The sequence below is a fragment of the Indicator indicator genome, chromosome 3, assembly GCF_027791375.1.
Source record: "Indicator indicator isolate 239-I01 chromosome 3, UM_Iind_1.1, whole genome shotgun sequence".
Taxonomy (NCBI): Eukaryota; Metazoa; Chordata; class Aves; order Piciformes; family Indicatoridae; genus Indicator; species Indicator indicator.
The window spans coordinates 17,996,516-18,021,293 of record NC_072012.1 but is presented as its reverse complement, the minus strand read 5'-3'; the positions used below and the strand labels follow the sequence as shown (position 1 = coordinate 18,021,293).

Below are 24,778 nucleotides of genomic sequence, written 5' to 3'. Positions count from 1 at the left end.
AGGGCGCGAGTGGCCGTGCCTGGGGTGGGGGAGGCGCAGAGCAGCGGGAAGGCTTCCACCGGGCTCTTCAGCGCTGTCTGCCAGCTGCAGAGCTGAAAGAGCCACAAGGAAATGTTGCAGATATTTTTGTCTTTAATTACGGTGTCACCTCAGCACGCTTCTCAGATGTTTCCTATCAATACAGCTTTCATGTTAGTCCCAAGCCAGACTGAATGGGGCTTTGAGTAAGACGGTCCGGTGGAAGGTGTCCCTGCCCAGGGCAGGGGAGGTTGGAACTACATCATCCCTTCCAACCCAAACCATTGTGATTCTACTCCACTCATGCAGGACTGCACCTGTAGTACTGAACTGAGCTCTCGCACACTCAGGGCAGGAAAGACACGGACATGTTGGATCAGGTCCAGAGGAGGGTTGCAAAATTGGTCAGAACTGTAATAACACAGGTAATTGAACAGAGGTCTCTTCAAATCCAGGCATCTCTTGCTCTAGGTTTGTCTGATTTTTGAGACTCTACTGTGCCACTTGGAATATTTTACAAGGTAACATCTGGCCCTCAGTGCTGAACTGTTGCCCCTTAAGGGCTTATACTGAGGCCCTCAAATCTGGTAACTACCTTTGGGGGCTCTATCCCCTCCTTACTACTCACCTACCAAAATGTAAAAAAATGTGCCAGTTTACATCCACACAATGTCTTATGACTTACAGATTAGAACAGTTCCTCACAGAATAAAGGATGTCAGGATCCACATTAAAAAAAGATGTTTTATTAGTAACATAAATAAGCACATATAACCCTTACACACCACAAAACCATTTAAAGATAACTCCAGAAAAATAAACAAAACCCAAACCTGCTTAAGAAGCCACCACACTGAGCAACCATCAGATTTCAGGCAGCATTGAGAGCAGAAAATTTCACTACAATTTGGTAGTTAGCAGAGCAGATTTTTACCAGTCTAGCTCTCACTGGTTCACTGCTATGCTGTTGAATCCACTGGGTAAATGGGTACACAGCCTAACTAGTCCAAAAGAAAAAAAATCTTTAGACTCTAAAACGCTTGTTGCTGAACCACAGGTACAAGGATTTGCACTCCGTATTTTATACATTGGGTGATAATTCCATGCTCCACCCTTGGCCAGTCTTGATAGCATTTTGTACCATGTTTTCCATTCCAAACAGACTTGGTGGCAAATTAATGTAATTCAGTTTATAACAGTCTCCTAAGAATCATTAAAAACTCAGAGAGAGTCTTTGGCAGAAAAGCCAACAAGAGACACAAAAAATCAGCATAGAAAAAAAATGTTGCCTTTCAAGAGACTATGACGCCACTTCAACAGTGATGATTTCACACTTTCCAGTATCTTGATCTGTGCAGGTAATATGCAAGGACCCATCCCTAGATAAAAGAAACAGTTATATTTAGGGCTATCTCAACACAGTACTTCATCTGTTAATGCATGCTCCAGGGAAGATAAACAGTGTTCATGGAGAGGGAAGAAAGCTGAGCATCAAAATACTCAGGGAAGAACATGCTTCAACACAGAATACAGAATACATTGATTTATGAAATTCAGAGTGTTTAGGTATGTGCTTCTTGCTCTCCATTAAAGCATGGATCATCTCTATGTGTTTGGAACAGATGCAGACACATGTTTAAATATTGTAACTGATTCATTTAGCAAATGTTTCTAAAAAGAATATGAAGTAATACTGTTCAGAATATTCACCTTGAGAACTCTGAATAACACCAACCAACAGATAAGCATATCTTCTCAAAGCACAACAACCTGACTTTTAAAAAGTAGTAGTTTTTAAATACCAAGGATCTCCTTCAATGAGGAAAGCCTTAATTTTCAAAATCCAAGAATTAAAGACAGTATTGAATCCTACTTCATCTACACATATGACAGAATATTTAGATAGAAATAGATGTATTCTAGTGAACTTCCCTTTTTCACCTGTATGTTACTAAATACTCCTTTAAAGTAATGCAGGTTTTCTGCACTACACAGTTGCATATATAATCTCTACTATCTTACGAAAGTCAAGTGCAAATATCTGTATGAGTAACAAGGTATTTCAGGTGAAGTCTATTCAAAAAGCATTAAAACACCAGACAGTTAACAAAAGAAAACAGTATTTTGAACTCAAACAGCAAGTAATGTTTCGAGTTTTTTCAGCTTTCTTATTATTTAGAAAAACAGTGTGAACTTCAGGACAAACATACTCTTGACTGCTTAGAATTCCACCTCCTGATAATCCTTGTAAACTATTTTAACTATTTCAAATCAGACCAAGCACTCCTATTAAGGCTCAAGAAAGTTAAGAAAATTTATTCAACATCATGCAATCCCCATTCTCCACCCTGCCATAAGATACTTCATATTTTCCCATAATAAACAGGTAACTCTGTAAAAAGCAGATTTATGAAGGCAAATTTCCTATGGTCTTCTTTCTCGCAGTTAGCAATCCTGTCTCTAACAAGGTTTCTCCATAGATTTTCAGCACAGATGCTGCATGTGAGAAACCCTTCATGGATTCCTTAGCAACTAATAAGATAGATTCTATTTCAGTTTTTATTAAGTGTGGGCGCTCAGCAGAACTACTTGACCCCCTTCCACAGGAACTCCAAGGTCCTGACTACTCTCAAACAAGGTTAAACTACTCAACAGTTCAAAAGCTGTCAAAAATCATCTGTATAACTGTGTTCAGTTGTATTTCTTTATGAACAAAACAATGAAAGCATAGAAGGTACTACATGGAAACCATACTCCTACTGAATGCCAGGACAGGGCCCTGCAAGCAATGAAATGCCAAAATTTCTCCAGATTAAGGAAAAGAAAAAAAAAAAAAAAAAAAAAATCAAACATCCTGTAACAGGGTAAAAAAAGCTGCTTGTCCCAAGTGAGACACAGCAAGTTAAACAGCAGAACAGTTAAGTGTTTTGGGTACCTTTTCATAGTGAGAACAGTTAATATATCATGCAGACCATCCTCCTTTTTATCTAAATCCTGGAGTACAATCTATTAAAAAAAAAAAAAAGAAGAAGAAAAAAAAAAAAAGATGTTCCATTACAATTCAATTCTCTTAATCCTCACACAGCGGTTTCATGGAAATGACACCACAGCCATGGTGTGGAAGTCATTCTGTTCAGCATCTCATACTATTAACACCAAAGCATGCCCAAGTGGATTTCATTCACCTGTAGTGCAGATTTTTTGCTCTTGGGTTTGTTTCAAGGTCTATCACCAAGGTAGCTGGAGTAACCACAACTCCAAGCAAAAGCTAAGCATGCTCCTTTAGTTAGGATCAGTTCTGTAATTATTAGGCAACATCATTCCCCTATCCCCATAATATTCCACTTTGGTACTGCTCAATTTTCTCAAGTATTCCATCCATTTCAGCCCCTCCCTGATGCACTGAAGCCAAGTGGTACACATCATCACTAAGAAGATGTGTTCTCTGTACAGCCTGACCCCTGAGTAGTATCTTTGTATCAGGTAAGGATTTAATCACATCTTACCACTGTGAATAATGAAACGTGGTGTTTAATACCAAGATCCTATCCAGTTTAGGAAGATAAAAAAAATTAACCAGCAGTACATAAGGACATCATTACCTCCAGCAGGTTTATTTCTAACACATTGGAGGTGTCTGCTACTGGTTTTGATCTCTCATCCCAAGTGAGCTTACTACAGTAATGTGCCAGTGATTCACAAATCAAAAGGGAAACTTCAGTTTCTTGAAGTGCTTCAATAGTTCATAACATTTAAAGAACACTTAAAGACCATTTTCAAAGAGATGTATGCCATTCTAATTTTGTAACAAGAGGCTTTGGTTTGATTTTTTTAAATTATTTTTTCTAGATCCATTTGATTTCCAAGTTTAAAGTTTTCAATTTTCAAAGTGCCTATGAATACAAAGATACTCACCTGTGCAAATTTACCTTCTTCATTCATGGGGCTTTTCCCCAATGATTCGTATAGTTCAAGGCATACAGAAGAGGTGTTTCCAGGAGCATGCAGGGTGTGTTGCCTTCGAGCTGGTAATGGAGTCCCTGATGGAAATAGCACTGTGAATTTGTCAGCCCCTGACTCGTCTACTCCCTTTAAAAAGAAAAAAAAAGTTCATGCCTTTCTCTATGTACTTTACTGAGCTGGGAGGGTTACAACAGTGATCCACCAGAAAAGAAACCGAAGATTCATTCTCTCTGCCACATTTACCGTCACAACAAATAAGAAGATAAAACCAAGACATTCCTACAAAGACACAAAAAAGTCCAGCTATTACAAGACAGCAAAGACACAGTCTCTCTCTCCTTAAAATCAGGCAGTTTTTCCTGTGTCATTTTTTTGTCGATAAATCTAAGTTACCACTTACTGCTGACCTATAGCTAACTGCAGAACTAATGATAAAACAATAAAACATCCATCATGCAAAAGCAGTACTGAATATTTATTGCAACAAGAGCAGTAATGGCAGCCTTACCTTAAGAAGAATATCTTTGGCAGAACACTCAATAAGTGCCTCTTCTTCTAATAAAGGATTCTCTTTCCCTAGCAGAATTCCTGCCTCTGTGGCTGCACCAATGGGAATAACCTCATCTGGAGGAATTGAATTCAGTAATTCCACAGCTGGGAAAATTTCTTTGATCAGCTGCTGCAGCTTTGGGATCCGAGCAGACCCACCACACAGAACTACCTAGAAAACATGCATTAATGATTTCAGATCTCTTAACAGACAAAACAGATGGGTCACAACCTGCAAGACAGAAATGCAGACTCCTCTAGAATGTTTTATCATCTGCAATTGTTAAAAGATGATGACATCTTTGCTTCACTTGTTACTTTTGTATTTGAAATTAAATAGCTTGCAAGTTTCAAATGGTGTTCTGAAGTGTAAACATCAGCTAGATTTTAATTTTTTATTTAAAAAAATTGAGGGATTCATCATGAAGTAACACCAGGGTGGAAATCAGTCCAAAACAGGTCCAGTTTCAACAGGCTGCTCAGGACCTTATCTCTGTTTATACAGATTCCACAAACTGTGGGCCCTTGTTTCAGTGTAGTGTGGAGGAAATCAAACAAATTCTTTTCTTGGTGTCTAAAATTTGCCCATGTTGTAACTTCTTCTGCTTACCAGTCATCCTTCCACCATGCACCTATAGAAAGCCATGCCAGGTTTTGTCTTGATTAGGGAAATGTAGGCATAACTATTCTCCCCTAAGCTGCCTTCTACAGGTAAGCAAACCCAGCTCTCAGCCCAAACCATCTCAGTAGCTCTCCAAGTAGATTGGCTCCAGTAGATCAGTACCTTCCATCTCTCATGAAGCCCCAAAATGATAAAACTGTATCTGGATACTCTATCCAAGTGCCAAACACTTGGCTACACCCTTGCTATTGCAGCCCAGGATGCAACTGGCTACCCTTGCTGCAGAGTTTCCCTTGCAGTGGTATTTATTGCCGCCCTTGCTTTGGTACTGTCTGCAAACTTGCTGCGAGCATGCGCTAGCCCATCATGTGTTACTGAGACATTAAATGGTATCCATGGTATTCTCTGCTAGGAGGATAGGCTGAAGGAGCTGGTGTTGTCCAACCTAGAGAAGAACAGACTCTGGGGCACCTTATAGCTGCCTGAAAGGATTCTACAAGAAGGCTGGGGAAGGACTTTTCTTAAGGGTATCTAGCAACAAGACAAGGCATACAGGTTTTAAGCAGAGGGAGAGTGGATTCAGAATGGATCTTGAGTACAAGGGTGGTGAGACTCTGGAACAGGTTGCCCAGGGAGGTTGTGGACACCTCCTCCCTGGGGCTGTTCAAGGCCAGGTTGGATGAGGCCTTGAGCAGCTAAGCCTAGCTGAGAGGTGTCCCTGCCCATGGCAGGGAGGTTAGAGTAGATGATCTCTAAGGTCCCTTCCAACCTGTGCCATTCTATGAAATCCTGAGGGATGTCACTGACAACCAGCTGTCACTTACTGATCTTGTGCAAGAAAACCCCTTAAAGCCTTATTAGAGTAACTTTGTTGAGATCAACTGGATCTGGAAATAAAGCTAACTTCCGCTTTTCTTTATGTAAAGCATAACTTAAGAGTTGTAAAGTAGGTTCATTTATTTATATAGTTAAAATGTCTCCCCCACCCCAAAGCAAACAGCACAGTGGGCCACCTGAAACACACTGCCACCCAGAACCAAAAGACATTGTTCTCTGACAATGCCCCATGGTATCTGATTATTCTACCACTGAAACTCAGATGTGCACAGCAAACATTAACTGTCTGAAGTAACATCAAGTATCATTAAAAATGCCAGCTAACTTCTGCTGCAGAATTTATGTGCCAATTCCACGAGCAATGAATGCAGTACTATTTGCAATACACAGGTGCAGAGGGGTTGGGATGAAGTTACTCTCTTCTATCAAAGACAAAAATAAATTTGAATAAATTAGTAGTATTTGCTACTTTACTCACGATCTTTTGTATTAAAACACCCTATGATTTGTGTTCCTAAGTTTAAACTAAGAAGGAGGAAAATGGGTATCAAGGGGACACCAAGTGATCTGCTGAACTCATAAACCTCAAGATAAGACTCAAGTTTTCTTCACAAGTGCCAGCAAACCCCATCCAAAGCTCAGTGAAAGCAGAAAAAGTCTATATGCTAAATTTAAAGAAGGTACTCCTTGGCTCCACCAAAAGTTACAAATACACCAAATGCAGACAAATGCTCTGCTATTTACTCAAACAGCAGTAAAAACAGAGTTGATTGTGACTCTTTCACTTAGCTAAAATCAAAGACAAGACTTTTAAAGTTCCTCAGCCTAGGTATTTTTCTGGTTCTAAGCCAAAATTGTTTAAACACATCATGAACCAATCTCAGTCTGCAAGGATAACAAGCCCCATAAATATTCTTCCTGGGGAGTTATAAAACATACTACAGACAAGTGATTTCCATTGTTACCTTATTAATATCATCTGCTGTAAATCCAACTTGCTGCAAGAGCTTTTTAATTGCTTCTATGCATTTACTAAAAAGGGAAGAACAGATGAGCTCAAACCTGGCCCTAGAAGGAAAAAGAAATAAAAGTAAAAATAAAATTCAGTATTGTTTCATCCATGAAAGACAAACAGCTGAAAATGCAGTCCTTTTTGGAATATACCTAGGCTCTCTAGCTATACCTGTCACTAAGGCAACTTAAAAAAAAACAAGAATAAAAATATTTCCCAGTGATACATCTTGAAGAAGTGATTTGTTGTTGTGAAAATATCTGTGCTACTGATTCCATCATTAACGCCTACATGGATGCACATTCATTCTTCTTCAGTGTGCTCTGGAGAAAAAACAGCATTGTTGTCTTGACTCATATGTAGAAAAAAAAAAAAAGGCAGCAAATATCCCGAATTGCTTCATCATCTTTAAAATGGAGAGAGAGGCAGTCAGATGGCCCTTGTCCTGACTTGCACACAGGGAGTACATTAAGGAAATGGAAAAAGCAAACTTGTGCTTGCTTCAGGCTCTTTCAAGCCTGAAGAGGAAGTTTTACCCTGTACAAATACAGCAAGTCAGCTAAGCCAGAACAAGTTTTGCTTCTCACACTTGCAAACAGACTGTGTCTTATTTTATCAGATCCAACGCTACAGCAGCAGATGCAGATTTCTAAAACTGCAAAGTCTATTTAATTTCACTAAAGCTGCTACTGACTGGAAGAGCAATCAGTAAACATCTCAGTCAGAAATCATCCCAAGACAGAAGAGCAGGACACAGCATTATGAACAAGAGAAAAAGCCTCTTTCTACTCCAGTTGTCAGAAAAAGGCAACATCAAGACTTCCATGACTCCTACAATGCTGGAACTCATTTAAACAAAAAAGTCCAAAAGCCTTATTTTCTTTAAGGAAAATTCAGCAATGAACACAGTAACGGGGGGCAGACTGCCTTCAGTAATTACAGAATCTATTTAATCAACAGACTCCAAAGACAGGATCTCCTTGGTTTTCTAACTATTAAGGCAACATTGTTGCTGTTACTACTCCAACTACTGCAGACCTAATGGAAACAGAACCAATCAGTATGAAACAAAGCCAAAAGCAAGTTTGTCTTCTGTCTTAATTTCTGTTTCTAAAATTAAAAGAACTAAAACCAAAAAGTTTATTGAGACTACGAAATACCACCTAAAAGGATTTCAAACATAATGAGCCAACAATGCATACTTGCAGCCCAGAAAGCAAATCACATCCTGGGCTGCACCACAAGAAGTGTGGCCAGCAGACTGAAAGGGAGGATTCTGCTCCTCTGCTCTGGTGAGGCCTCACCTGGAGAACTATGCCCAGCTTTAGGGCCCCTCCACACAAGAAGGACATGAACCTGATGGAGATGGTCCAGAGGAGGGCCACAAAAACGATCAGAGGGCTGGAGCACCTCTTCCACAAATACAGGCTGAGTCTGGAGAAGAGAAGGCTCCAGAGAGACCTTACAGCACTCTTCCAGTACAAGAAAGCTGGGGAAGGACTATTTACAAAGGCATGTAGCACCAGGACAAGGGGCAATGGTTTTAAACTCCAGAAGGGAAGATTCAGATTGGTCATTAAGAATACGTTCTTTACTATGAGGGTGGTAAGAACACTGGAACAGGTTGCCCATAGGCAGTGGAGGCCCCATTTCTGGAGCTACTCAAGGTCAGGCTTGATAGGGTTCTGAGCAACCTGATCTAGGTGGGGACATCCCTAATTACTGCAGGGGGGCTGGACTGGATGACCTCTAGAGGTCCCTTACAACCCAGTGCATTCTATGATGATTTTATATAAAAGCAGTAGCTTCAAGATTTGCTTTACCTGGACACATTACAATCAAAATCTAATCCATCGTACAATGAATCTACAAAGCAGTTTGCACTTCCAAGGGTTGATAAAGAATGCTTTGCAATATCAGCACTGTTCATTAACTTCATCATGGCTCTGGGATTTCCTCTGATATCATGTTTACAAGACCTATATTTAAAAAACAAAACAAAACAAATAGAAAAAGTATTAGTTTAGAACATCAGGCATTTGAGTGCTACTGCTAAGTTTCTGAAAGGAAAAAACAGATCAAAGCAATGAAGTTTGTTGTTTTTTTCTGTAGACATTTTAGCATTATTTACAATGCCACAACTGAAAGACCACAAAGAACTTTAAGTGTCTGTCTATTTCAATTTCAACTAAAATGCAGTGCACGGAGATCACCTGAGTTCAGGGTTTAGTGTTTATCATACAGATTTAAGTTTTTCCTCAACAATTATCCAGCTGAACAAATCCTGTGACTGCAAAGAATACACTAAGAAAGGCCAACAAGTTAACCAATTTTAACTAGAGAGTAGGAAATAGAACATAAAGAATCAGACACATTAACAAAATAGTCTACACAAATAACCATTTCAACATCACTAGAGCTAACTTAACGGTAACACACTTCTTAATTTTTCTTGATCACAGGGTGATTTGCCACACAGACTTCAAGCTCATACCCTTCATGCCAACAAGAAAAACAAACTGTCCCAATAGCTTGTGACTGAAATGATCATAGAATCAAGAAGGCTGGAAGAGACCTCAAAGATCATCGAGTCCAACCTGTCACCCTAAACTTCACGACTATCTAAACCATGGCACCAAGTGCCACGTCCAATCCCCTCTTGAACACCTCCAGGGATGGTGACTCCACCACCTCCCTGGGCAGCACATTCCAATGTAAGCAGCCTGTAAGCACATACATCACTCAGAACAGTTCATGGCTGAGCTTGTGTGGCAGCAGTACAAAACCATCAGCTTCTCAGCCTTGCTCCTTGGCTCCCAACAGCTGACTGTTCCTTTAGTAACTTCCAGTCATACCACATGCAGACAGTCTGCTAGAGCTAGCAAACTAGTATCAATTATTTGAAGTTCCTGTCCTAACAGCAAAATGCTTGGAATTCCAAACCTACCTCTGAAATTCAGAAGCTAAGTGTTGTGCTAGAGCTTCTGTGAAGCAAACTCCACCAATGCTATCATCTGTGTTTGTAGCAAGCACACGATACATTCCACTGTTTACTTCTATGATTGTGATGGACAGTGATGTTCCTCCAAGTTTATAAACCAACACGTTGCTGCCATGGTTAAAAAGAAATAAAAATGTTTTGATGAGTTTTGCCAAGAGAATTTGATTTGAAGTGTTTGTATTTAAAGCATCTGAGGACTTCTGATTACTTGATAACATTTCCCTAAAGGACAAAGCTAGTCTGTTTTATGTAGTGAGAGTAACCAATCTTTTTTGTACAACACAATTGAGAACTGAGTTTTACAGTCAATATCATAAGCAAGAAATAGATAAGAAGGGTGAAAAATGCCAAGAAGGGGAAAAAAAAACAAACCAAAACAAACCACATCTGACTGCACTGAGAGCAGTCTGCTATCCTGAACATCTTGTGAATTATTTGGATATTCATACAAGGAAATCCAATGCACCTACTGCACTCAGGATCTGCTTCAGTTCTTCTACCATAGTTCTTCTAATGGGTAAAGTGACCCCATATCTCAATTGAAAAACAACTATGCAGTTTTCTTCATGACACTCTGCTCATTAAAGAGCGAGACAGGTTCTGGAAACATATCTTTTAAAACCATTAAAAAAATAATACAACACCAGAACAAAGGGATTTTAAACACTAAGGATTTATGAATTCTAAATAAGAGTAAAAAAGAAACACAAGCCTCAAGTCATTAATTTTGTATTAACTGCTAAAACAACATAGTATTTCATCGTTTAACATTTCTCAGGATTTAAGTACAGCAGTTTCCATTTGAAAAGTAAAATACTAGGATTTTACCTTTTCCCAGTGGGTGAATCTTGGCCAATTCCATAAGCCAGGAGAGCAGCAGACGGTTCATGAACTAATCTCATAACATTAAATCCAGCAGCTGCAGCTGCTTCCCTATGATAAGGCAGAACAGCATTTAATTTTAAAGACTTCACCATAGTTACACATGCTATTAAGATTTCATCTGAACTACATATGTCACCAACTCAGAACTTGGTTACAGCATGGTATCAGCAAAGCAAAGTGACTGGAAAAGGAAGGTATCATAAGTTCAGTTGCTACTGTATTCTTTAGGTAGTTTTAACTGCTGTGTGCTCACTGTCAAAGAAAACACTGACAGATCACTCTGTGTACCATAAAAACTAGCCAAAACCCCTACAAGACGAAAAACTCCACTCTCAAACTTGGCAACCTATCTTCCAATGCAGCGTTAGAAGTTATTTATGTATCAGTCTAAGTGATATCATGCTAGGAAAACTGATTTAAGTTATAAATCAAGTTACTGCACCTCACTGCTTTTTCTTTACATGCCTTCTTGAAACTTCAGTAACCCTGTGACTGCACTGCAAGTTGATTCCTCCAAGTTATTTTGAAACTTGTGCACCTAAGCAAAGCATGGTTTATTATACACACTGCAAATATGCAGCTTGCTAACGTTTTATGAACAACCTTAAATGTGCTTTTAAGTATTTCATGACAGTTAAACGTAAGAGCTTCTACATATCAGAAAGTAGAAACAGATGCTGCCAATTATGGCTTTAAATGTACTCCTTTTCATATGAAAGAATTTATACACAATAACTTTTTCCAAACAGAACTTCCAAGTAGAGTACTGTGGTGTATTCTGATTCGCTCTCTGATAAAACAGTCCTCAATAAAGTAACACCATTTGGTTCAGTCAGTGCTGTTGTATGAAAGGATGGGAAATTATGAAATAGGGATGAGAAACTATTTGCATTTCAAAGGGGACACCGAAGATCCACATCTGAAATGACATTATCTTTGATGATACCAAAATTCCCTTTCTTTTTAATTGACTCAATTTCATTGTGGTTGCAGCAGTGAATTCCATGAAAAGCTGCTGAAGTCAAGAGTTAATCTCCCGCTCTCCTATTTTCCCAATTGAAACAACATCCAAGTATCTGGACTGACGGCTGTAAACTGCAATCCAGCAGGAGAATTCCCATTGCTAAGCTGCCAGCCAATCTGCTTTAGGCAAGTTAAAAAACCCCAGAAAGATCTTAATCCTCTTACCCAAGGGCATTTTTCTGATCCTCTCCAAAATCAAATGGTACAGTGATAACAACATCATTTACATCCGAACCCACTGCAGACTGAGCAGTTTCTGTTTATAAACATAGGTAGAACACGTTGATTAAAAAAATTAAATAAATTCAATATAACACATTCAAAAAGTTCAAGGAGAGATTTAAAAAAAAACCCCACAACTATTTAATGATTTTACACATTAGATACCTTTCATTTTACTGAAAATTAGCTTTGCCACATCTTCTGGGCTGATAAGTTTATTATCTATTTCATACTGAAGTTTTCCATTCTTCTCAATTACCTGCAAGCAAAATCAACACACCTTTGTTAGACAGCAAATAATTAAGAAAAGGTAATGTTTAATTAGTTCCTTTTCAAAGTAATAAGCACTGGACTGTGTGAATACTTTTGAGTTTGTACTCTACTACAAGAAAATAAATGCTTCTAAGAACCTTATCAAAGATTACAAAAAAAAGCCTCTATGATCCCAGAGACAGTAGAGTGCCATTCATACAGACTTAATGACTCCAGACTTACTTTTTCTATGAAGCTTTCCTTAGTACAAAAGAAACTTTACAACAAAAGTACTTATTTGTTTATATGCCATTAAAAAAATAAGAACTAATTATACAAGCATGTCAATACCAACAGTCAAAAAACAGAAATTTGCAGCTGTATTTCCAGGGTATTTTTAATCCTTTTGCAAAATGTTTTCCAGTAACAGTATTATCCAAATTCAATACTGAGATTTAACCAAGTGGATAAGCATTTTTGTGCTGTAACCTGAGGATCTCTCAGGACTTAGAAACACCACAGTGCTATTGCCCAAATATATAATGAATCATCCCTTTTGAGATATATATCACCTTTCTGTTGGACTATATTATGGTGGCAGATTTCAGAACATGGTTAAAGTTCTCTATAGCAAGAGAAATACTCCATGAAACAGCAAATGGACCTCATAATGAGAGCTGATCACTACAGAACACATGCATGGTGTGGCACAAACAACACCAAGAAAAAAAGGAATAAAACGATACAAGTTATTATGAGAAGCACAACAACAACAAAAAAAACACAACTAGATCATACTTACTGAACATTTGCTTTCTGCAATATATTTCTCTGCCTGTGGGTCACCAGAGCTGTCCAGACAAATTCAAAATAACAAAACAAATCATATACTCAAGGCTAATTGCACAAATTTATCTTGCTGTTATTCCTCATAACTTCTACTGCATATGAAGCTATACTTCAACAATTCCTGTTACTGCTGTACAAATGTTTCCAGGGATTGAGCATCTACCTGGGCAACCTGAGCCAGTGTCTTACCACCCTCAATGTAAAAAAATTCTTCCTTGTATCAGTCTAAATTTCCCCTCTTTTACTTTAAAACCATCACAGTTTGTCCTCTCAGAACAGGTCCTGTTAAAAAGATTCATAAAATGGTTCAGGTTGAAAGGGACCTGGAAGATCATCTAGTTCCAACCCCCCTGCCATGGGCAGGGACACCCTCCACTAGATCAGTTTACTCAAGGCCTCATCCAACCTTGAAGAGCTCCAGAGAGGGGACATCCACAACCTCCCTGGACAACCTGTTCCAGTGTCTCACCACCCTCACTGTAAAGACTGTCATCTTTCTTACAAACCACCTTTAAGTACTGAAAGGTGACAATAAGGTCTCCCTGGAGTTTTCTCTTGTGCATGCTGAACAACCCCAACTCCTTCAGTGTGCCTTCATAGGACAGGTGTTCCAGCCCTCTGATTATTTTTGTGTCTCTCCTTTGGACCTGCTCCAACAGGTTGTCATCCGTCTTGCACTAAGGGCTCCAAAGCTGGACAGAATACTCCTGGTGAGGTCTCACAAGAGCAGAGTACCAGAATCAACTGCCTTGATCTGCTGGCCACACAACTTTTCATGCAGCCCAGGATGTGACTGGATTTCCGTGCTGCAAGTGCACGTTGTTGGCTCATGTACAGCTTTTTATCCACTATTATGATCAATTCCTTCTCCACAGGGCTGCTCTAAATCACATTATCCCCTATTACATCAATGTGTTTCATAATTGCAATAAAAGCAATACAAAGTTCTACGCAATTAAAACTGTGGATTTTAGCCACAGTAAAACATCTGGATAACAAGATGTGTTAGATAAGGAACTTTAGTGTACATACATGCAACTTGTTACTAAGCTTCACAACTTCATTTCTGCAAACTAATTTAGCCACAAAATATTACGTATCTCTTTACTAATGGAATGAAATGCAGAAGAGGCCTCACAGCTGCCTTGCAATACCAGAAGGGAAACTGCAGGAAGACTGGAGATGGACTTTTCATAAGTGCCTCTAGCAATAGGACAAGAGGGAACAATTTTAAGCTGAGGGAGAGTAGGTTTAGAGTGGATCTTCGTAAGATGTTCTTCAATATGAGGGTGGTGAGACTCTGGAACAGGTTGTCCAGGAAGGCAGCAGATGCCTCCTCCCTGGGGTTGTTCAAGGCCAGGCTGGACGAGGCCTTGAGCAGTTGAGTCTAGTTGAAAGGTGTCCCTGTCTATGGCAGTGAGGTTGGAGTAGATGCTCTTCAAGATCTCTTCCAACCTGAGTCATTCTATGGTAACATGTAATTCATAACGTAGTGAACTTCTAAGGCATATCCTTGTCAATGGCAAGTTAGCTTTACTATTACCACACTACATTAAAACATCAGTGCTAAAACTACGTTTCACTGAGCAGCTTTAATGGAGTGAACTAAACTTCTCACCTTCCCTTTCACACCAGTTCTCTTACCTTCGCCCAAGGATCTGCTTTACTTTCACTACAGTGTTTGAAACGTTTCTTATTCTACTTTGTTTTGCAGCTAAGCCAACAACCTGAAGGAAAAATACATTAAGGGAAAAAAAAGTAAGCGAACATCAGGCAAAGACTCCCCGCCCCTCCAAACCCCCACGTTAGAAAGGAAGCCTCACCTCCTCGCTTTCCGAGAAAGCAACGACCGCTGGTGTGACCCTATCCCCGGCGTCATTGGCGACCACGTCGGCGCGGCCATCCTATAGACAGAGGCACCACCCGTGAGCCCAGCCACATTCCGTCACGGCTTATACTCGCTCCCTGACCCCGCAGCGCCCTGAAGGAACAGAGGTGATCGCAGCCACCCTCACGGCAGGGACTCCCGAGAGTCCACAACGCCTCCGTCCCAGCTCACTCAGGTAACAGCCCGGGAGACAGCCCTTCACCTTATAGACAGCAGCACAGGCACAGGTAGCACCCAGGTGGACACCGATGGCCGCCATGAAACCCACGCGCACACACCACCCCACGATGCACCACGCGTCCACTATTCAACAACCAATCCCGCTCGCCTCTTCTCCCCGGCTGCCAATCAAAGCCCGCACCGCGCTCCCTTCGCAAACCAATCACAGAGAGGCGCACTTTAAAGTGCTGTCATAGGCCAAGCAACCAATGAGAAAGATACTGATGGGTTGCGTCACCACGCATGGCAGTAGGGCGGAGTCCGGGAGAAGCGCGGTGGTTGGGCCGGCAGGCGCTGCTAGGAGCGGATGTGGCAGAGTGCTGCGCGGCCTGGGGCGCGGGAAGTCGGGATTAAAGTGGGGAAAGGCCAACGGAGCTGCTTCGTGCCTGTGGTTTATGTCAGTGGCATATCGCGGCGTTTAGTTACAGGCAATGAAGCACTTGAGAGACTGCCTAAAGATTTTTTTTTATCCAAGCATTGTAGTTATTAGCGAAGCAGCCAAGCAGAAGTGCTGATTGTACATAACCTAACCAGGTATATCCGATGTCTCAAATCAAAGCTCTGTGTCTAGTCACGTTACCCTTCCATTGGAGGAATAAATCCTGGCATTGACTGCCAGAAAAAAAATCTAATCAGTTTGATGGGAAATGAACATTGTTCACACAGAATTCACATCATCTGGGCCAGAGCCTTCAGCAGGCTCCTCAGATTTCGTATGGTCCTGTTGTAGGCACAGCAAATTTCTCTGTGTACCTTAATGGGGAGCAGGTCACCTCATACATGCAGCTTCATGTGCTCTCACTAAAATGACAGCATTTCTGTAGGTTTGGGTGCCTCATTTCTACAGGGAGTCTAAATGCTCATCAGTACCATCTCACTGCATTGTTCCAAATTAAAGATTGTCCTTGCTTTATATAAGATATGCTGAAGAGTTAACAGAATGAATCAAGATCATGTAGAAGTTAAAGGAGGTACCCAGAGTCGCAAAGGGGTTTTGTGCCCCAAAACTGATAATGGGCTTCCTAAGTCATGGCACAATCTTCCTTTCAGTAATGGAGCTTGGTTGAAGTCTGGCCAAAGGCTGGAGCTCAGATTGCCATCAGCTTGTTCTTGGGAGATGATCACAGTGTTGATAAAGGTGAAAGTAATGCAGCTGAAGACAATAATTTTGATGTGCGTCCAAATTGTAGTTCCTTTCTGCCTCCTTTTGCGAGAAGAAGGGTAGAGGTGAGCAGGAGGGACCTGCGGGAACTTGAGAAAGATATTGTAGAAGTGATGACTGAAGTGATTCTTTTGTCAAATGTAAAGATGAAGGAAGCCTAGAAAGAGACACTGAAGATTCAGGATGCAAGAGCACTTAACCTTCACACCTCCATGAGTGCTAAACCTCTGAGTCAGCTGCCTCTTCTGTCCCGGTCTGTGGCACAATTTAGGCACCCAAAAACCAGACCAGCCACTCTCAGACCAGCTGTTAGCACAGTACATCATGAGCTCACCCAAGCTCTCTTTGTACCAAGGGCTTGATGGCATCCTGAGAGGCTTGAATGCAAAAATGAATCCCCCTGGCACTGTCCATAGCTGGCTGACTGTAGAAGAATCTCAGAGATTACAGCAAAAACGCAGTAACATCTGCTGGGTTATTTAAAGTAGAAGCAAGTGTTTCTATTTAACAACAGACTGTTTTGTGTCTGGTAAACAGCATATAGTCTAAAATGTCCCGTGGGGTGAGGAAGGAATGAGAAGGGAACATCTTTTAATTATCTTGTGTGTGTTCTGACTTACTTCTCAGGAAATTAAGCTCCAAGGAGGATAGAGATGGCAGCTGCAGGATTGTGGCCTGTGATCATCTTTGGCCTGGGAATATGAACAGTCAGTGGAGTCAATTCTCAGGAGAGATGTGGAAGAACCTGGCTGTAGGGGGAACCTGGACAGTGGTCTTCCAGGTGCCATCCATATCCCCCACTCCCCAGCTTTGAAAATAGCCCATTCCCCAACACAGTGACATGAAACTGTACAGTTCTGCTGGAGATGATGTCTTTGTTGGAAACCTTCCATTCACATCACTTGCCTTCGTAAAAGTAACTACAAATTATTTTATCTGCATAAAAAGAGGCTCCTCAAACTCTTTTATAAATCTCTCCTCAAAATTGCATTTCTTATTTTGGGCCCAGGAACATGTGCTGTTGGGATGTCTGTATATCACTCTCAAAGCTGCTGGGTTTCAATGGAGGCTGGAGGCTGCTGCTGGGTTTCAGTGGAGGCTGTAGGCTACTTCTGGGTTTGCTCTAACACTTGCCACCCATAATCTGTGCTTGCATCCCAGAGGCCGATTGCATCCTGAGCTGTATCAAAGGAAGCTTGGCCAGGAAGTCAAGGGTGATGATTCTGCCCCTCTTCTTTGCTCTGGTGAGACCCCACCAATGGTACTGTATCCACCTCTAGGGTCCTCAGTACAAGAAAGACATGGATGGACTTGCTGGAGCAGGTCCAGAAACCACAAAAATGATCAGAGGGCTGGAGCACCTCTCTTATGAGGAAGGGCTGAGAAAGCTGGGATTGTTCAGTCTGGAGAAGAGAAGGTTTAGAGGAGACCTTATTGTGGGTGAGCTTTCAGTACTTGGAGTGGACTATAAGAAAGATGGGGACAATCTTTTTAGCATGGCCTGTTGCAAAAGAACAAGGGGTGATGATTTTAAACTAAAGGAGCGTGGATTTGGATTAGATATGAGGAAGAAACCTTTTTGCAGTGAGTCTGGTGAAACTGTCAGAGAGAGGTGGTAGATTGCTCCATCCGTGGGAACATTCCAGGTCAGGTTGGAGGGAGGACTGAGCAGCCTCATCTAGTTGAAGAAATCCCTGCTTTCTGCAGAGGGGATTGTTTTAGATGGCCTTTAAAGGGCCATTCCAACACAAGTAACAAAAGTCACTTGATATAGTTAAATTCAGTATCCTCATTGCTTCATAGTCACAGTACCTAAGTGATAAGAAAGAGGCAAGTTTGTTTAGTGGATCAAATTAATTAAATGCTTGTGTTAATTTTTAATTAGCTGAACAGAATGTTTTTATGGGTCGAGGGTCAGGGCTAACTGTTTCTCACAGGAGTCCAAAAAAGCTGAAGTACTTAGAAAGTCTGGTAGGCAAACCTGTTGACAAGCTGGTGTTGATGCCTGTAGGTGGCATAAACGCTGCATGTAATTGCAGTGCAACAAGTCTGCAATGTTTAGTCTGTTTGGCTGCTCAGTAGATTTGTAGTAAAGTTGAAGCTTTTTTTTTTTTTTACTTACACCAGAGCGCTTGTTAGAGAATATCCCAAGATTTTCCTATATTTTAGATGACATAAAGCATATTAAGCGTCTATTTGGTTTTACTTGTAAGTCAAGAATATTTTCCTTCTGTCTTCTCTTGAAAAACCTTTGAGTGCCTGCAGAATAATCATCCTTTATTGTACTTCACAAATGTGAGCCACAAAGTAAGAAAAATCTGATTTTCTTACAACACCAAACAAGCAAACCTCCAGTCTGTACCCGTGGCATCGATCAGGGTTCACCAGACGAGCTGCTGACCCTTGATGAAGTATCCTGAGGGAATCAGCCATTGACTCCAGCTGAAGCAGTTTGTCTTAAAGCAGCTTTGTCCGTAAGATGCCAGCCTCTTCCAAGCTACTGTGGTATACTTCTCTGCTGCCACTCAGATAACTGCAGATTATTCTTGACAGGAGTAAAGAGGAACTTTCCTTGTGAGGAAGGGCTGAGGGAGCTGGGTCTCTAGTTTGGGGAAGAGGAGACAGAGGGATGACCTCATTCATGTTTATAAAGATATGAAGGGTGAGTGTCAGGAAGACAGAGCCAGGCTCCACTCAGTGATGTCCAGCGACAGGACAAGGGGCAACAGGTGAAAGCTGGAACATAGGAGGTTCCATGTGAACTTAAGGAAAAACTTTCCCTCCGTGAATGTGACAGAGCAGTGGAACAGGCAGCCCAGAGAGGTTGTAGAGCCTCCTCCTCTGGAGACATTCAAAACCTGCCTAGATATCTTCCTGTGTGACCTACTCTAGGTAATCCTGCTCTGGCAGGGAGGTTGGACTGGATGATCTTTCAAGGTCCCTTCCAACCCCTAACATTCTGTGATTCTGTGAACTAAAGGCCAATTAAACACAACAAAACATACTTCATAGCTAGAGCTGACAACTAGCACAAGTCACCTTTGACAAGACTTTGCTGGCTATTATGAAAATCAAATATGTGTGACTTTCTTTAGAGTAAAAATAAGTATGTGCCACAGATAATTGCATGTACAGTCTGTGATAATAAACCAAGAAATATGTAATATTCTCATGACTGTTTTGGGAATTACTGTAGACTGTATCAAGCACTATCATCTCTAGGCACACCTATGCTGGTCATGGTTGGCTGAGCAACTTTATTACTCTTGTGAAGTCTCAGACCTTTTAAACATATTAGAAATTATTTATTTATGTTTTCCCAAGCAAAATAATTTACAAATCTTCAACTAGCCTCTTTTGTAATTTGTGGCCTTTTTTCCTCTCTGTGTCCTAGTTTTTCCATCTCCTAAATGATGTCAAATTCACTTTGCAGGAATGTTGAAAGCTTTTAATAATAGATAGGAAGTATACTGAGATCCTTGGCTGGAGGATGCTCTATAAATATAAAATGTTATGGTTAATAATGCAGATCTAAGTTATGACATGAATTACAAAGAGTGCCATGAGGCAAGCCCAGAGCTTTCCAAGCAAACTCCATGGTAAAATATGCCTGAAATTAACTTTTGTGCTCTGGGTGGAAAACCTTATGTTCATTGAGCACTGGCATGGGGTTTGCACTCTGCAGGACAAATTCAATTCAAAACTGAGCAGTGTTTGAAGCAGCTGTTTAAGAAGAGCTGACTATCAAAACAGGTTGTGATTAGCTTCAGGTTGGTTAGTGACAGATGTCTTAATTTTAAGCAAAGAACTGATTTAGGAGTGAAGGTGCCAGCTTGAAACAAGAAAATAATTCTGTGCACTGTCATATATTTACTAGGTGACTTTGAGGAAGTCATTTAATTTTACTGAAAAAAACCCCAACAAACCAAGGGTAGCATCTTCCCTTCCTCCCAAGGGTGTTGTGAGGATAACCACATTAATTAGTTATCTGTTTAGGGGTAAGTGTAATAGGATGGAGTAGCTAGAACACAGATCTTTCCTATCTCTGCTGACCAGTCCTGGTCAGTATCACGTCAACTAAATTGATTTTTGCAGAAGATGATTAAACACAATTAGATGTCCATATTAAAACCAGTGCTAAGATGAGCCTTACTGAACTGAGATCAAAGTGGTGATAGATTCTGAGCTCCTTTTATTAAAAAAGTGTTAATAGGACACATGCAAAGCTGACAGAACAATTTCCTTTCCCACAAACTCACCATTATCTATAAAGTTAAAAGATGAAATTATAGTTTGGTTTTTAAAGTACAGAGCAAATGATGTAATTTTTTTTAAGTGCTAATGATTCCTGTCTTGTTAACACTCCTGTGGTAGCTTTACCAGTTTCTGCTGCTCAGGTTAAGATTTTTATTTTATTTATTTTATTTGTTGCAGTATGTAAAGAAATTTTGGACAGATTTTGCAATTCATTTAAAAGAAATTCAGATTTTGCTGTGGATACCCTAGCTGGTCAGCAGCTGTGGGGATGCAGAAGTAAAAGAACAGCATTTGGAACCATTTTCCTTTGTTTTAAGTTCTGAGAAAGTCTTAGTTAAATGGCAGAATTTGTGTTCAGTAAAAATCTCTGTCCATCTGCATTCATGGGCATTAATTCAAATCTAGTAATGACAATGATAATGATAATCACGAGTAACAGAGGACAGTGCAATGGCATGTGTGAAGTGAATTTGGAGGAACTGTATTTAATTTTTGGCATATATGGCTGCTTTTTTTTTTTTGACAGCCATTCAAATCAGTGGGACTCTTTCCAGCAGCTTCCCTGGTCACTGGCTAGGGCCCTAAGTGGCCTCTTACAACAAAGGAAAAGGAAAATTAACATAGTCATTGGCAGCTAATCATCTGATGACTGAATAGATACCCTGAAATCCCTTTCCACCTTTCCAGACTGAAACTGAAAAAGGCCAGGGGTGCAAAGGAGGGAGGCTGAGCTGCTGGGGCAGACAGCTGCACTGGTCTCTCTTGATGACAACTTCAGGGCTTTGAGGTATTTTAGGCACCCAGTATTTTTTACTGTGGAATGTTCTGGGTTTAGTGACCTGGATCTAGAGAGCTGCCTCTGAAAGAATAGCTATCCCTTTTGTGGAATGCTACATGTGTTGATGGAGACTTGAAAAACTTTGCATTCAGAGCAGACCTGGGGTCCAGGCAGTATTATATCAACTGATCTTACTGCAGGAACTCTGTGCAATGAGGTGGTTTGTGTTGTACAGTGTCTCCATGCTCTGCTGTTAATCAGTCATGCTGCAGGGACTCCACTTCTTTAGAAGCTCTAGGGGAATCCCTGAGATCTTCACAGGGTGCAGAAAAAGGTGCTGCAGAAGGTGCACTGCTCACAAGAGGCGCATCTTCTGTCCCTTACTTCACCAAGAAGCAGTTGTAGGCCAGCTTCAGCAGATGTGTATAGAACCAATTTCTTCTACAGGCCTACTCTCTGAAGCATGCTGGATTTTCAGCTCTGGATTTTCCCAGGTTATCATTTGGGGACTTTCCTGGTCTGTTCTCATGCCCAGAGGTTATTCCCCTGAGTGGTGTTAAAACACAGAGCAAAAAGACAAGATCTTCTCAAAGAATTTACAGTCATACTAAGTGAGAAAGTGAGGAAATGAGCCAAACCACCAGGAATTCCCTTTTGTGCAGAGAAGCAGTGAATCAGCCTGGCTGAAAGAGATGCAGAGGTTTCAGTGGAACATCTTGCTCTCCCTGTGCTGAAGGGAATTTATCCACCATGGTTCCTGGTAGGACAGATTAGATGGGTAGAGGTGGAAGACTCATCCTTGACTTAGAACCACAGGTGATCTGGCTATGTTGTAAAAGCTACTGGGAATACCCCACTGCTCTCAATGGGACGCATTCTGCCATGAAGAGGAGTGCTTCACTGGTGTATTAACTTACTCATTAATTCATTTAATTGTACAATCAGTATGCTTCTTACTCAAGTGACAGACTGACACAATCCAAAGCTTACCTTTGTGGTTCATTATAGGTCCAAAATTAAACAAAACATTGCCAAATAGTGATGACTTCATTCAATATCACCTTGAAAATACATTATTTGTATATTATCAACACCCTTTACAAGCAGGTCTAGAGCTGCTATGCCCTCTGCTGTGCCATGTGTTTTACCCCATGGAAGAGGGAGTCCCATGATCTCAGCAAGTGGCCCATGGCAGTCAACACCCCTGGGGTTTTAGGTGCCTTCTGATGCCATGGGTTTCTGGGGGTGTGACAGTATTTCCCACTTTGCAGCATGCTCTCTTTTTTGCCTTAGTATTAACTCTCTGTCCTGAGTTTTTCAGTTCTGTTGCTGTGGAGCCACCAGTAACACACCCCACAAAAATTGCAGCTGAAATCAGTTGCACAGTGGGTGCTCACATGCCCCTGCCAATAAATCTATGAAAAGTTAAGAGGGCTCTTGGTGAGCTCAGACAAGGTAGCTTGATGTTTCAAAGCAAATTGCTGAGCTTTGGGGTCTCATTGTCTAGTCGCATTCATTTATCCCTTCCTGCCCGCAGACACTTTCTGTTCTTTAGCCTTTCTAAATCTAAGCAGAAAGGGAAAGAAATAGTTCTGTACTCTCCTTCCCTCCCCTACTCATCTTAGGCCAGGAAAAGTAGAAAGTTGAGGGCTTAACACTTTTCTCCTAGCCAGAGCAGCCTTTGTTGGAGGCCTGTCTGGATGAGTCACGCGTGTGGATGGGCACTCTCCCAGCTCTGCAGTGCAGGAGGAGCAGTCACAGCTCCTTCAGAGAGAGCTGGCTTGTTCAAGTTGAGCAGCTGCTAACAAAGGCTGCAGAATTTTAAATAACTTGAATACATGAAACCTCTTCTCCCTCTTCAGTTGATGAGGGCTGTCTTTCTTTGTATGTCAAAAACCTGCTTGCTTCCTTCTTACCCAGACAGTTTTTCACAGCAGATAAAAATTGAATATAAGACGTAGCCAGTCCCATGGACTGAATGAAGCCTCGTTTCCAGTGACTTCATGTCTTGTGGATCTGCTGCTTTTGTCTTAGTAAAGTGCAAGGGGTGGCATAAGCTTTTCTCATGGCTGGGCACTTGCCATGATTCATTCTCCTCTGTGATTTCTCTGGCTCCTAGAAAGATTTATTCTACAGATTTCTCCTATGAGGGGAAGGCTGTGGTGATCCCAAAACATGGGGAAAGAAGTGAGACACAGGAGCAGGTGCCATCACCACTACAGATATCAAAGACTGGCAAGGCCCTGGCCCTTGGCTTTAAATACTTGGACCTGCAGACAGATCACTGTAAAAGCACGAGACTGCAAGGCCACATCCTTTAGGGTACAACGGCTGCTCTCCCTGGCTTCACCATCCCCTGTGTTGCAGCATGAACTGTGTAATTCTTTCCTCTCCAGCAGCACAGAGGAGTTAAGAACAATGTGAAAACTTACATGCTCTTTAAAACATCTCTCACATTCTTTCCTCTTGTAGCAAGGAAATTGGACTTAAAATACATGCAGCTCTCCAGAAGTCTGAGAGAGGCTGAGCTCTGGAAGTACTGACAGGCTGGGGAGAGGTGAGCAGGCTCTGTATGGAGAAAGCAGAGCTTATGAGCTTGATTAAGGAGCTGGTGTAGCCTGATTAAGTGTACCTGTGAAAATCCCCAGTCAGACCTTTAATTGACACAGGTATCAAGCCCATATTAATCACAGATAGTGTCTAAAGGATTGGTTGGGATTTTTGCTAGGAATTGCTTTTGTAGCACCCTAGCAGTGCAAGGCATTTTTCAAACATCTTTGGAAAAGGTTACTAAGAGGCCTGCAATCATTAATTATTTACCGTGCAATGGGTGAGCAGAGACCCCTATCTGCCAAGACCTATGTGTACACACACACACACGTGCACACACACGCGTGCACACACACACACACTGAGGCTAGTTTCCTACATTATTCCCTGAGGACGTGGTGTAAATACCACGAACAACATCCATAAATAAATAATAATAAAAAAAAAAAAATAAAAGGGCCTGTAACCAGTGAAATCAAGGGTCTCTTGCTATGAGACTGAGAGCAGAATCAGCCATGAGGTACTCTTGGAGTATTATAGAATGGACATAGGGAGGGAAGTGCCAAAACGCAGTGGAGGTGAAACTCTTGCACCCTGGCTTTGCTGCCTGAAGCACAAAGCCCAAGTCTGAACTAGTTCATGTGGCAGAAATGTCCATCTCAAGAGGTGCTTTCAAGCCCATTGTTTTTCA

General features: G+C 41.2%; 1 protein-coding gene across 1 annotated transcript; it reads right to left on the bottom strand.

The window, feature by feature from the left end:
* Positions 1–1,118: 1,118 nt before the first annotated feature.
* Positions 1,119–15,380, bottom strand: HSPA14 (heat shock protein family A (Hsp70) member 14). The gene is made up of 14 exons (XM_054399751.1): positions 15,324–15,380; positions 15,057–15,137; positions 14,878–14,960; positions 13,187–13,235; positions 12,298–12,391; positions 12,076–12,166; positions 10,831–10,935; positions 9,949–10,110; positions 8,825–8,980; positions 6,955–7,057; positions 4,490–4,702; positions 3,934–4,107; positions 2,954–3,024; positions 1,119–1,397 (listed from the first exon to the last, which is right to left on the bottom strand). Exons 1-14 carry the CDS (start codon positions 15,378–15,380, stop codon positions 1,319–1,321), a joined length of 1,518 nt encoding a protein of 505 aa, XP_054255726.1. The 3' UTR covers positions 1,119–1,318.
* Positions 15,381–24,778: the final 9,398 nt, after the last annotated feature.

What these genes read in the sequence shown, in the direction of transcription:
- HSPA14 (XM_054399751.1), bottom strand. Translation starts at nt 15,380, where the DNA reads ATGGCGGCCATCGGTGTCCACCTGGGTGCTACCTGTGCCTGTGCTGCT. An exon ending in TTAGCTTCTGAATTTCAGAG is followed by an intron (nt 8,981 to 9,948) that starts GTAGGTTTGGAA and finishes TTTTAAATATAG; the next exon opens with GTCTTGTAAACATGATATCA. An exon ending in AAGAAGGTAAATTTGCACAG is followed by an intron (nt 3,025 to 3,933) that starts GTGAGTATCTTT and finishes TTTTTTTAATAG; the next exon opens with ATTGTACTCCAGGATTTAGA.